Source organism: Salminus brasiliensis, chromosome 11 (genome assembly GCF_030463535.1).
Source record: "Salminus brasiliensis chromosome 11, fSalBra1.hap2, whole genome shotgun sequence".
Classification (NCBI taxonomy): domain Eukaryota; kingdom Metazoa; phylum Chordata; class Actinopteri; order Characiformes; family Bryconidae; genus Salminus; species Salminus brasiliensis.
The window spans coordinates 22,044,422-22,057,816 of NC_132888.1; the positions used below are offsets into that span (position 1 = coordinate 22,044,422).

General features: G+C 41.3%; 1 protein-coding gene across 1 annotated transcript; it reads left to right on the forward strand.

Annotated features, from left to right (window-relative positions):
* The first annotated feature begins 310 nt into the window (after positions 1 to 310).
* LOC140565405 (zona pellucida-like domain-containing protein 1) lies at positions 311 to 5,011 on the forward strand. The gene is made up of 10 exons (XM_072691296.1): positions 311 to 404; positions 500 to 720; positions 1,749 to 1,933; positions 2,306 to 2,378; positions 2,491 to 2,588; positions 2,682 to 2,762; positions 2,859 to 3,027; positions 3,294 to 3,403; positions 4,621 to 4,634; positions 4,875 to 5,011. Exons 1-10 carry the CDS (start codon positions 311 to 313, stop codon positions 5,009 to 5,011), a joined length of 1,182 nt encoding a protein of 393 aa, XP_072547397.1.
* The last annotated feature ends 8,384 nt before the right edge of the window (positions 5,012 to 13,395 follow it).

The window sequence follows — 13,395 nt, forward strand, 5'->3', positions numbered from 1 at the left end:
TTACGTTTGCTTGCCTCTGGGTAAGTCCACGGCACCTTATCCAAAGGGAATTGTTCACAGGCAACCCAAGCAACCTTGTAAAATGACAATGACCTTGTTTCTGACCAATGCCAGGGAGGTGCTATAGACAGAATATTCCTTTTTGGGACCCTCCACATATATAAAAAACTTGATGAGGTGATCCAGGTTTAATGCAACATTCAAGTCCCCAAGTCAGCCAGGATCCTCCTGCAGGGATAACGAACGGTGGGAATTTTTAGAGGGCTTAAGGTTTTCCTCTGTACTAATGATTGATGAAGGACAAGCAGAGATGTTTATCTTCGGGCTTCTTCTACTTGGAGTGCTTGTTCCAGGCTACCAGGCCCTCACTCTTGCAGACTGTGGGAGCTACGCCAGACGTCCAGGTAATGTGTCGTAGATTTCGTTTAACTTATCTCACTCTGACTTTCCAGTGGGAACAGACCCTAACCGGAGTGTGTTTTGCTTTGTATCATCACAGCATACACAGACATTTCCGTGCTGTGTGGGACCCAGTCTATTGAGTTGGCCATCCTTGCCTGCCCTGTCATTTACACCGGATACAATGAGAGCCTGCTGATTCTCAACCAAATTGCCAATAATCCGGACTGTAAGGGGCGGCTGAACACCTCGGTCACTCCTCCGGTTGTTCACTTTACTTTTCCACTCAGGAAGGCCGACGCCTGCGGCAGCATCTTCGTGGTGAGTAGCGAACTGAGAACAGGTCAACTATAACTGCCTTGTCTCTTCAGCAGAGGGCGCTCCAGCTCTTCTTTCACCATGGCCTGTGGAGGTGTCTCAAATGGACCCCTTGTTCCCTGCGCAGGCCAGTAGATGTTGACAAAATTGGACGTTGTAGGACCCATATATCCAGAAAAACAGAACTATTTTATTCATGTCCAGTTGCTTGATTCTTGATCCTGTCCCAGAATCATTCTGGGCCCAAATTTATAATGGGAATCCCAATACTACTGTTTAAAAAAGAATAGGAGAGGAAATGAGTGAGCAATTAAATTTTGGTAATAGAGGTTTTGATATCCATGTGCACCCAGCTAAAAAAAAACATCCTGGACAGCTTACGTTGGGCAAGCTGGTTGAGATGATTAACCAGCATAAGGCATATTTCCATTTTCTGGTTTTACTACCAGTATGACTAAGTTTTACCAAACTAGGCGGCCAGTATGACCAGCTTCAAAACCAGCTTTCATTTACCTCAGAAGCCGGAGCTGGGAATGACATCACACCCGAGTTGAAAAAAAAATAGTCAGCTAAAAGAGTTTTTTAGAGTTTACCACAACTGATTTGAAAATTTATACCACTGCTTTTATTGCTGTTGATGTGCAGTGCGGCCTCCTTGGATTTTAAACTCAGGGTTGGTTAGGCTCTGCAGTTAAATCTCCGACATCCAGTTCAAATGGAATGCAGCATTAGCCAAGCTGTTCATGCTGATATACCAGCTAGTTCATTAAACTCATAGACATAGACATAAAGTCAGATAACCATGTATCTTCACCTGAATGACCAGCTTTTCAACCGTCTTGACAAGCAAAGACCAGGTGAATCCATTTATCCTTACATTTTCATATATCATTTGCAATAATTTGACCCAGTCCAAACTTTTACTTCAGAAGGAAATGGCCTTGCTTGGCTTCTACCTGAAACTGAGACACCAAGTACTCAAAAAATGTTTGGTAGGGAATCTTACTGACTTTGTGTGTGTTTGTTGTCAGACCACCAGCGCTCCGGGCACAGGGATCTTCTCAGACTTCTCCAACATCCAGACGGTGAACATTAGTGGGGTGGTCCGCTCCTTCGACCCCACAGTGGGAACTGTGACTTACAATGCCGAGCTGGCATACTTCTACTCATGTGCTTACCCACTGGAGTACCTCATCAACAACACAGTAGTCGATGTGTAAGATCCTTTCTTTCTGTTTAAATGAAGCATTACTGCCATAACTAGAGCTAGGCTTAGGTTAATGAATTAAGATTATGTCTGACTTGCATTGGGATTGAACCTGAGCTCTTATCAGGTTGAAGAACCATCATAAAGATCATTAAAGATCAGTGGTGATGTAGCCATTGACATAGCAGTCATTCACTTTCACAGAGAGTTCAATTGATTGACCAGCTATTGGGTGGTCTAATCTGTAATCTGTAATTAAGAGCGGCAGCAGACAGTGCAACCAGCATGGTCAGTGGTTTTCCTGGCTAAGTACAGTGTCTTAATACACAACTAAAGAGGCTGCTCTGAGCGCTAAGACAAGCCCTTTGCTACCTTCTGCAGGTCGTCCTCCTCCGTTGCAGTGAAGGACAACAATGGTACGTTCATCAGCACTCTGAGCATGCAGCTCTTCAAGGTAAGTACACTCTGAAGTTCTGGAAAAAGGTCACATTTCTCATTAAACCCACTATGTGTGCTTTGTCTCCCCATAATTCTTTACTACACCAAATGTTATGACCTTTTTGCAGGATAAGAACTACACTGCACCACTGATAATCCCACCTCTGGGGATTGAACTGAGAACTACTGTATTTGTTCAGGTCATCGCTGCAAACCTGACAGCACAGTAGGCATTTTTTTTTCTTCTGCTGTGTCTTAACAAATTTCCTGTGTGTGTTTTCCAAGAACATTGTTTAAATGATATCTCCTTCCTCTACAGATATAATGTGTTGCTGGACCAATGCTATGCTTCGGTCTCTCCTCAGCCCTCCAACTCCACCATTTTTAATCTTTTTGTCTCGTAAGTTCATAGAGAGTCCAGTCTAGCTTTCTGAATCGGACCTATGGTTTCAGTGACCTCGTCTTGTGCTTGTGACGTGTCACCCTTTCTTCTCAGGTGCTCAAAGGACCAGTTCACTACCATGATTGAGAACGGAGACACTCAAAGAGCTCGCTTCAGTTTCCCGGCCTTCCGCTTCACTGAACAGCAGAACCAGACCGTGTCCACCTACTACCTTCACTGCATCACCAGGCTGTGTGAGCGCGCCACCTGCAGCCAGTTTAAGGTACAGTAACACGGGCCGTACCTGAAGGTGCTGAGATTGTGATCAGATCCTGAACCAGTCCTGCCCATTTCTGCTTTCTTTTTTTTAAATCTAAGTAAAGATAAACGCAATTAATGACTTTGAGGTCTGGCATCTGGGTGATCAGTCCATTGTTCTGAGAACACCAGCAGCTTCGGCAGTCGATTTATCTTAGAAGAGTAGAATTAATCTTTGCAGAAATATGACTGGCACCTAATGGCCATAAACATATATGTATATGTACACAGGTCGGACAATGCAGGAGAAGGAAAAGAGAGGCTGAGACGGCAATAATTAAGGATAGTATCTCCACACTCATCACTTCAGTGCCCATCATGACACGGTCGGACAATCGTATGTATATTTTGTTCTGCATGTTGAAGCAATGGTTCAACCAAAAGTTTGATTTTCACAATTTCTCTCTTCCCCTAAATGTAGCCAAGATGCCAGGACATGTTTGGTGTCTGATTTTTGGTTTGCACTGGAGCTACTAAGCTAAGGTAGCTAACAGGCAATGACTGCTTATGTCTTCCAGTTATGCCTTATGTCATATGCATGCTTTAGTCATCACACACTTGTCTCATAAGAATACACATTGTGAGAAATAATTTTTTTGTGTATTTGTGCATCTGGAGAGCCTAACAACCAACAAACTGTAAAATCAGTTTTTGTGGTTCTTATTTTTTTATATTTTACACCCTTTTCTATGTTAAAGGGGGATACATTAAAATAAAATTGGCCTCTCATCTGCCCATGGCTTAAGAAAAAGTTGCACCATGTTTTTTTTCCACGCAAGCACCAAACCTAGCAATCCTGATTTGGGTAGTTGGAAACTTGGGAACAGAAGGATACAGTTGAGAGAGAGAGAGTAAGAGAGAGAAAGAGACAGAGAGAGAGAGCGAGATATTGAAAATGTCTATGTGAGGAAGAAAAAGAGAAAAATAATGAAAAGGACAGGGGGAAGCAATGACTCACTATTATTTAAAAGAACAGGCACATAAACTAGCCATTCTCAACAGAGCTGTTTTAAACAGGGCTAAAAAGAGTTCAGCAACAGCAGCCATCTTGAAGCCTGAAGCTGTCCTTTTGTAGGCAAACGTATGATGTACAGTGTCAGAAACCACCAAAGCAAGTCTGTTTATACTGTTTAAAGCAAGTGTGTGATGATTTACATATGAAGGCAGTTTATGTATGTATGCAGTGGTGGCTCAGCTATTGGCTGGTGGGCTATTGTTGACAGGGGCTGGGGGTTCGATACCTGGGCTTGGAAAAGCTGCCACTTTTGGGACCTTAAGCAAGACGCTTAACCCTGAGGAGCAGACGCAGAAACGATGGCTGCCCACTGCTCCGGGCTCACTGTCACTGTGAGTGTATTGCTCACTGCATGGATGGGTTAAAGGCAGAGGCCAAATTCCATCTGTGTGTCCAGCACGAATGGCAAAAATGGTTGTCTTGTCTTGGTTGGCATAATGCTGGACCACTGGCTATGCAGTTATTGCTTGTAAGTCAACTTAGCACTGAAGCTCCAGGGCAAGAGTTGGTTAACCAGCTCACTTACCAGTATAGACACTAAAGTCAATCAAACACCAGCTTAGACCATCTGAAACCTGCATTTTTAGCAGGGCAGTAAATTAGAAAGCAATGTCTGCAAAGGACAAACTGTAACTCCTAATCTTCTCCCCATCTTTCCTCTTTCAGCTCCTACCTCCAGTTCAGGTAAGCTAGCACTTTTTCTTTTTTTCCAGCATTTACTAATTGACACACTGCATTAGTCATATGTTGGAGCAGTTTGATTCACAGCAGTGTGTGTGTGTGTGTGTGTGCTGCAGTGTCTTCCCAGACTAAGGCTGGAAACGACGGTGCCTCTGTGGGACTGGGCATTGCTGTGGCTGTCCTGGTCTTGGTGGGCGCAGTCGCTGCCCTGATGGCTGCGCTCTTTTACCGCAAACTCAGGTGGCTCCACTGACCGCCATCCATGAAGGAGGGACTTGCTTCGGTGAAGGAGGAGGAGGAGGGGGGGACATGGGCTTCGTCCTGTTGTCCGTGCATGGCTTTGTATTTATTTCTCCTGTAGAAGGTTATGTGGTCTGTCATGGGACATGTACTCATAAAAGGTATGGGGCAGTTTATAATATCAACATATGCTGTAAAAGCCATGGTTTTTAATGCTCTCGCATGTGGACTGTCAGGGTTTAGTTGAAATGGTGGGTAGGGCTGGCAAATGTGACTGCTAATTGCTTACAGTGTGCTGCCATGATAATGGGAACACTTGAGTAAGTGGGGGATATAAATGATGTAAATGCAGGGGCTTCAAAACAGATGTGCTTCCTGAGTTAGCTGAGCGCTTAACTCAGGACGCGAGGACAGAGGTGGCTGAAAATAACATCTTTCTAAGGTTGTTCTCAGTGATTCAGCTTGTTTTTAATGCATCCTCTTTTATCAAATTTGTGTCCTTCATTCACTCTGATGTTTTTATGCTTTTTTATCAGCTGCAGATCCAGTTTTTGACCAGTTATCTGCAACAAAAAGTCTGCAGGCCTTGAATACTGTCATTCAATAAGCTGTGCCTCAGTGTAAGCAACAGGAAGCTGTTCAAGCCCACATGTTACCTGCTAGTGTAGAGTAAGTGCAGTGGTGAAGAAAATAAATGTTGATGGAGCTATATTGATAGAGCATCCTGCTGAAAGCGCTATTATTCCTTCTCAAATGTTCTGGAGTTCTGTTTTGCTCTCATCTAAAAGCCTTTTGATCATGATGAGTTCCTAGGCATTTTGTTATGGTTCTGTTGAACCAGTAACTCGAAGATGGGAGTGCTTTTAGAAAAAAGAAAGTCTAATGCGTCTTTTGCAGATTGCATGGCTAGACGTCTGTTAATGTAGTTGGCGGTTGAGACTACTGCTTGTGTTCCAGAAAGCCACTGTGTGTATTTGTATAAGCTCTCATATGTGCATGTATGATCACTTATTGGGCTATTAAAACTTGCAGGGTTGTAAAGATGGACTGCATGACTTCGCTCATTATGTTCACCATTAAGGCTCAGTTACTTTGACTATCTAAGGTGTGGTTATAGTTACTTGTGTCCTCATTAAGACAGAAGCACAATGAACTGGGTTGGCCAATGCATCACTCCAACTATACCTAACCCTCCATTGAATTGAAGCTGACCACTTGGAGGAGTCTCAGCATTCTTTAGGATTTAGGATATACCAACCTGGCCTGGCCTGCCCTGACCAAATCTCTATGGCCTCAGATGACGAAATGCAGTTAGGACTAAGGATTTCAAGAAAAATATACAAGTACCTTTTCTCTTGAAGGAATTTTACGAGCAGTACTCTAGTTGCCGTTACACACTTCACATCCTACTACTGTGAGATATGGCTCATTAAAAATGTACACGTGGCTTAATGAAGACAAAAGAAAGATGGCCAGCTAAGTAGATCATTAAATGCTGAAAATTAGACAATTCATCCTTTTTTTTTCTTTACATTATTTCCATTATTGGTCCTTTTCTAACTCCAGTGATATAATATTTCTATTATATAAATACTTTGATTTATTTTATATACAAAACAAAGTTCAAAATCATTCAGGACTAGATGTTGTCTATCTCAACAATGTTTTGTCTGTAAAACTATATAACATTAGAATAAATAATAAATATAAATCCAGTAAATGTGTTGAGATGTTGGATAGAAGAAGACAGGATGCTGTCTTCTCTGAGAACTCCAGCTACTGTATGGGTTTGTTCACAAGTAGTGGCCCACCTGATTTACTCTAGGTCTGATTAGATACTGAAATTTGGTACTGATGGTCAAACCTCATTCAGCAGTGCAGTGCATAAAATACAGGCCCAGCAGCTTTAAGTAATGTTCGCATCAACCATCAGCAGGGGCATTTCTAGACTACTTGCTGTACAGGGGCACATACTGAATTTAGAAGGGCACAGTTGTACCCCACTGCTTGCCTAATAATATTACTAGTTGCTATTATTAATATTGTTATTAAAACATGTTAATAATAATGGTAGTAATATTATAACTAGTTATTATGATGTGAGTAATTTTACTGTCACACATATGCATAAAATAGATCCTTTGTGGCATAAAACTATATGTAAAACTATGCTTTAGCTAGATAACTTGATAACATTTTAGCTAGATTTACTGTTTTGTTGGTGATATCACAACGCATAATTAAAGCCTATGCTAACGTAACCTTTGTTAATTAACTTAATGTCTTTGCTTCAGTGGTCTAATATATATTTTGGTAGGTTATATGGTTATACATGGCTATAACCAAAACATATGGCTCTAACTGAAAGTGTTAGCTGCGGCATTATGGGAAATGTAGTGCCTCTAGTGAATTTGTGTGGCTTATCCTGTGATCCTGCTCAGCAGTCCAGAATAAAACTGACTTTTTACCACCGTGATTTGAGTGGGGCACAGTAACATTATACTGTGGCAGTAAATCAGTAAATCAGTAAATCAGTAAAGACGTCCCTGACTGTGATTGTGAATGTGATTTCAGTGATTTTGAGCATGGCATGATTGTTGGTGCCAGACAGGCTGGTTTAGATACTTCTAGAATTGCGTGTCTCCTGGGATTTTCAGCACAACAGTCTCAATAGTTTACTCAGAATGGTGTAATAAAAAAATAAAAAAAACATCTTGTGAGCGGCAGCTCTGCAGACCAAAATGCCCTGCTGATCAGAAAAGTCGACAGAGAATGGCCAGAAAGTCGACAGTAACTTCAATAATCACTCTCTACAACTGTGGTGAGCAGAAAAGCATCTCGGAATACACAACACCTCCAACACTGAAGCAGATGGGCTACAACAGCAGATGATCACGTCTGGTTCCACTTCTGCCTGCAAAGATCAGAAAGCTGAGGCTGCAATGGGCACAGGCTCACCAAAACTGGACAGGTGAAGACTGGAGAAACGTGGGCTGGTCTGGATTTCTCGGTTTTGGCTGAGGCACATAGGGCCTGATAATAACAAAATAAAGTGCTTGGTGGGGCTATGTACAGTATGTTTGTCTGTGAGAGTTTCTAGAAGGAATCTTTAAGCATAAATCACAACACTCCAGATCAGCCCACACAGTGATAGACCTCATAATGTTAATAGTAGTATAATAAAGTATGTATAATAAAGTTTATTAATAGATCAAAGTACTTTACACACGTACAAGAGCTTGATCTGATGTAATGATAGGTTGTAAAAGGGGTCGTATTAGAAGGATGCATGGTGCAGTCAGCTCCTGTTCTTTCATTAATTAGAGGATCAAAATTGCTATTGTTGCAGCACATTTTATTACGCTAGCTTAATGTGAGGAAGGGGATTCATCATCAGGTAATGTATTTTCTGACGAGGGAATTCTGACAAGAGGTTAAATAGCATGACAGGGTTGAGCTGATTAATGAAATGGATATAGGTTCTGATGTCATTATCTAGACTGCAAAATGTAGTGAAATTACCAGACAGGCGGGGGTAGCATGAAATTTTGATGCCTCGTCCAGCAGAAGGCTCTATCTGCCAAATTCAGCCCCAGGAGATCCAGATGAAAACATCGGAACTGTACGAGACATCTTGTATATTAAATTTTACTCAGCGTTGGCTAGTCATGCTGGCTCACAGAATACTTTTATGAAAGATAGAACGGCTTTGCGGTTCTGGCCAGTGGATCAGACAGTAAAAAAAATCCTTAATATCACGAGAAGCTCTTATTATAGCTCTGTGCAACATATTGACAGTTAGGAAGTGTTTTGTGTGCTACCTTCACATACCGTACTCTTCTTCCAGCTGCCCTGAGCTGAAAAGCGTTTGTCCTTTGACTTTTACCCCAAGGCTCAGGATGCACCTGGTGCTCAATTATTAGAAGGCCTCAGCTTGGACTCTCTTCAGTTTGGCTACCTGTAGAAATGAAGGAGACTGTGTCCAAACCAACATTCATTTGTACCAAGAAAAGACCCAATTCTAGTCAGGCTGCTTGTTGCAGATGTCTCCCAGCACATCACATCAATACAACCCAAGTTAGCATGAGAGTGAGCCCCCGATTCCTTCTTTTTCTCTTAGAATTTCTGATCACTGACTTCGATGATGAATAAAAAAAGCTATTTATTTCACGCTGTTTGTGTGATACAAATAAATGACAAGAGCTGTAGGCCAAACGCTCTTCTTAAAATATTCCAGTGATACACTCATTGTAGACATGCCTGTGTCAGGGGTCAAAACTTCGTTTCACAACTGACAGCTTTGTTCCATGTTGCAGAGGCCACATCCCCCATCTAAATGTCAATAAAAAAGAAAGGCATGCTGGGAAGAAAAGCCCTGAAGCCATAACCAGCAAAAGTTCCACAACAGAAGGAGTGGGCGGCTACAAATCAATTCCGACTCAGTGAGCAGATGGTTTTAAATAAATGGGCCTAAATGCTCGCTAATTTCACATGAAGTGATGCAAACTGCTGTAGTGAGGTGTTGGAGTAGACTCATAGAGGACATAATGTAAACATACTCTAGACTAATAATAAACCCATTCTGTTGAATGTGAATGAATCGTATTGAAGGTAGTGAAATGGATTTTTAACTAGTCCACACTTTGAATTGAAATTGCATCCTGCAGTTGGAGAATGAACCATTGGTTTTGTAGTACTTGAGTCCGATCTGGACCACAAATAACCTCCCAGCCATGTCTTAACTTCATTTTGACTAAGGCTTGTTTCAGGGCCTGGAATATGGACAACTTGAATTTCTTCTTTTTTTACATGAGAGCGCATTTTTGTAAACTGAATGAACTCGGACTGACCATTATTTCAGCTCCACTTACAATGCAAAAGCACTCTGTAGTTCTATAATTCCAGACTGTAGTCCATCTGTTTCTCTGCATACTTTGTTAGTACCACTGATGAAGGACTATGACCAACACAAACTGTGTAGCAACAGATGAGCTTCTACCTGACTTTATATCTACAAGGTGGACCTGCTAGTTAGGAGTGTCTAATAGAGTGGACAGTGAGTGGACACAGTGTTTAAAAACTCCAGCAGCACTGCTGTGTCTGATCCACTCATACCACCACCATGTCAGTGTCACTGCAGTGCTGAGAATGACCCACCATCCAAAAAATAGCTGCTCTGTGGTGGTCCTGACTATTGGAGAACAGGGTGAAAGGAGGCTAACAAAGTATGCAGAGAAACAGATGGATCCAGTCTGTACTTACAGAACTACAAAGTGCTCCTATATGGGAAGTGGAGCTGATATATAATGGGGTGTGCTTTCCAAACCAGGGGTGGTCATGATATACTGATATGACTTAGAAGTGTTTTGGCTAGGAGTCTGAGTCAGCTTTTCTGTAGTCTGCATGTGAGGCCTGGCCCCCTGTTAGAGTGGTGATCTGAAGAAGAGGGAAGAGACAGGGAGGAGGTTGGTGCGCAGTTTGTTTGAATGGGGATTGACTGTGAGGTGTGGGTATATAAAGGGGTTGAAGACCTGGAGAAGAAGGGGCTAAAGGCATGGTCCTTCTCCAACCACTTTCAGCATTGCAACAGGCCAAACATCAACAATAACAACCTAACAAAAGTCAACATTTAAAAAATAACGTAAAATAAAATAATAAAGTTGTTTTTATTTAAAATAATGTTAAAATAAAAGATGCCTTCACAGTCCTTTTTCCTGTGAAATGTCAACCCCACTGACACTGTTGTAAAATTGCAGTCTAGACTACACTACTACTAGCAAATACCAGCACCACCAATAAGCTAAAATCCCCCCTCCATATTATCTTGCCTATTACTCAACTACATAAGGTTACATTAGCGCAGTATTCTGTGCAGTGATGACCTAGCCAGCTAGCTAATTAACAAGATGGTCCACTGATGGGCCGAGTATGCTAAAGCAACAGCACTACACAAAATTATTATAATGGTTTAAATGATAAGGTGGTTGAAAATTAGGCACAGTTTGGAGTTGTGAGGCATTACTGTTAGTGTTCATGTTAATTTTACAACAGAGAGATGATTTTTAGGAATACCAGGATAATTCTGTTGAAATATCATTTTATTGCAATTCTCACAGTGTGTTGGCTCACAATTCCACCTTTCTCTTAAAAGGATATGCTTACATCCGTGAACATGCCTGTAGAACCCAACCTTCTTCTTGCCGGTCCTGTATCGATCCACCCGCTCTGCTAGTAGCAGTAACTGCTCATTTCTGACGTACATTACATATTCTGTTTAATCCAGGACACTTGAGTAAGCCTTTTTAATGTCATAAAAAAACGTTCTTTCAAGTGTAAGTTCAGCTGTGTCTTGTTAACAGTAAATAAAAGCCTTTGCAGCGTTAATGGCTCCCTTGGTAAAGATATGCTGAAACAGCTTGATTTTACACTGAAGGACTGAAGAGTAATCTAACTTTTCAGGGATGCACAATTCACTACAGGGCCAGGCTACTGCAGTGGTCATTCCAATCCTCTGTCTTAAACCTTATTAAATGCCTGCAAGCCAAGAGGGTGAGTCCAGAGAGGACCACAGAGAAGCTTGGTGGACTGATTGAATATGGCATACTGGTTTCAGAGCTCTTTCCTGGGTGTTCTGTCTCATCCAGGAATTTAAAAGACGGCTGTGCTCTTTTCTAGATAAAGGCTGATAGAGTGCCGTGGTGTGTTTTAGCTTATTTGCCTGCAATACGACAAGAGCAACAACAATGGTGCTTTTGTCGACTTTGGAGCTGATATTTTAGGGTAAAAAATGTCACAAAACTGCCAAATTACATTACTGTAATTATTGTATTGATCTGTTGATGCGCTAATCATGTGCTTGGTGCAATAAACCTAATTTCAGAATTTCAGATTACGTCCACACCCATTTCAGTGATGCCAGGTCAAACAAAACAAATGCTGTATGTCAAGCAGTTGTGTTATAGTTATTCATGATAGCTGTATTTGATTGGCTGCTGGCTCTCGCCGAGCACTGCAGTATTAAGCGTATTCTGCCTACTTTTACTGAGCTTTCTGTCTCATATTTTCCCTGCAAAAAAAACAAGCTGATAAACAACATTTCATTTTTCATGGCCATGTTAGCTTATCTTTACCAGGGGTGTCAACAAATCTGGAGGGCACTGGGCCTTTGTTTGTTGGTGCCATCACAGACTGTATCTGTGCTACTAAATGATTAATGGGCGTATGCTCGTATGATGGGTGGAAACAATGGGTTGTTTAGGCTGGAAGCAGTGAGAACACACACGTCTCATTAAGACCAGCTTGGGCACAACCCCCCCCCCCCCCCCTTCAATTGCCATCAATAATTTCTAGCATTTTAAATGAGAGTGTCTGTGTGTTTTTTGGTTACTATAGTAATGCAAACTACACTCATATGTTTTGGACAAATTCCAGGAATTTTGTTGAGCAGGTTGTGCCTCATCATTTGCGTGCAGGTAAACACTTTATATTGTAAGTAGGGGGTGGGCAATATGATGGTGTTTTATCGTATCGTGAAATTTTGTTATCGTGATACACAGTACACTTTTATGAGTATATCTTCATTACAGACAGTGCTTTTAGTTGTGTATAATTGTATTGAGTGGAAACAAAAAAACTGAATACAAATCATTATACTTGGTATGGGAGAGTATTTAGATAGCAATTAGTAGATCTGCAGCTATTGGTAAATTTGTATGCTTGACAAATTTTGTGAAAAAAATGTCTTCAAATATAATATATATTTACCAATTTGTCCAGCTCTAATTGAAAGATGCAACGATTAATAATTTTATTAATAGTATTAATACTGTACTAGTTTTTCCTTAGTAATCATCATATAATGGTAACATCATATAATAGTAACAAAACAGCCTGTTTAATAATTGAGACATATATATATGTATAATTCCTCTCTGTTCTGAATGTGTTTATGTCAAAAAGCTGTCTAGGCTGACGGTGTAAAGTGTAAATGTACGAGGCCGTAGATATGTGAATGTGTTCATTTTCAGCATAGATTTGGTGTCATGTGACAGATTTGCCTCATGCGGCTCTTCTAACAATCACAAATGTTACATCCCGAGCCTCATACTCCCTAAATAGTATCACTAAATAGTATATAAAAATAGTGCAGCAGCATTAGAAGTGCAGTTATTAGTGCAGTACATAAAGTACAGAAATACATGACTTGGAAAAAAGTAAAACAGCAGGGTGGAGAGGAAAGGCGAGGAGGAGACAGAGAGAGAGAGAGAGAGAGAGAGAGAGAGAGAGAGAGAGAGAGAGAGAGAGGTCCAGAAAGAGCTCCAGCGGCTCTAAATGGAAAGACCTTAAACAGCTCTGTAAGGCAGAGAAAGATTATCTCCCACCAGCTCAGGTGGTGAA

What these genes read in the sequence shown, in the direction of transcription:
- LOC140565405 (XM_072691296.1), top strand. Translation starts at nt 311, where the DNA reads ATGTTTATCTTCGGGCTTCTTCTACTTGGAGTGCTTGTTCCAGGCTAC. An exon ending in CCTGCGGCAGCATCTTCGTG is followed by an intron (nt 721 to 1,748) that starts GTGAGTAGCGAA and finishes GTTTGTTGTCAG; the next exon opens with ACCACCAGCGCTCCGGGCAC. An exon ending in ATTTTTAATCTTTTTGTCTC is followed by an intron (nt 2,763 to 2,858) that starts GTAAGTTCATAG and finishes CTTTCTTCTCAG; the next exon opens with GTGCTCAAAGGACCAGTTCA.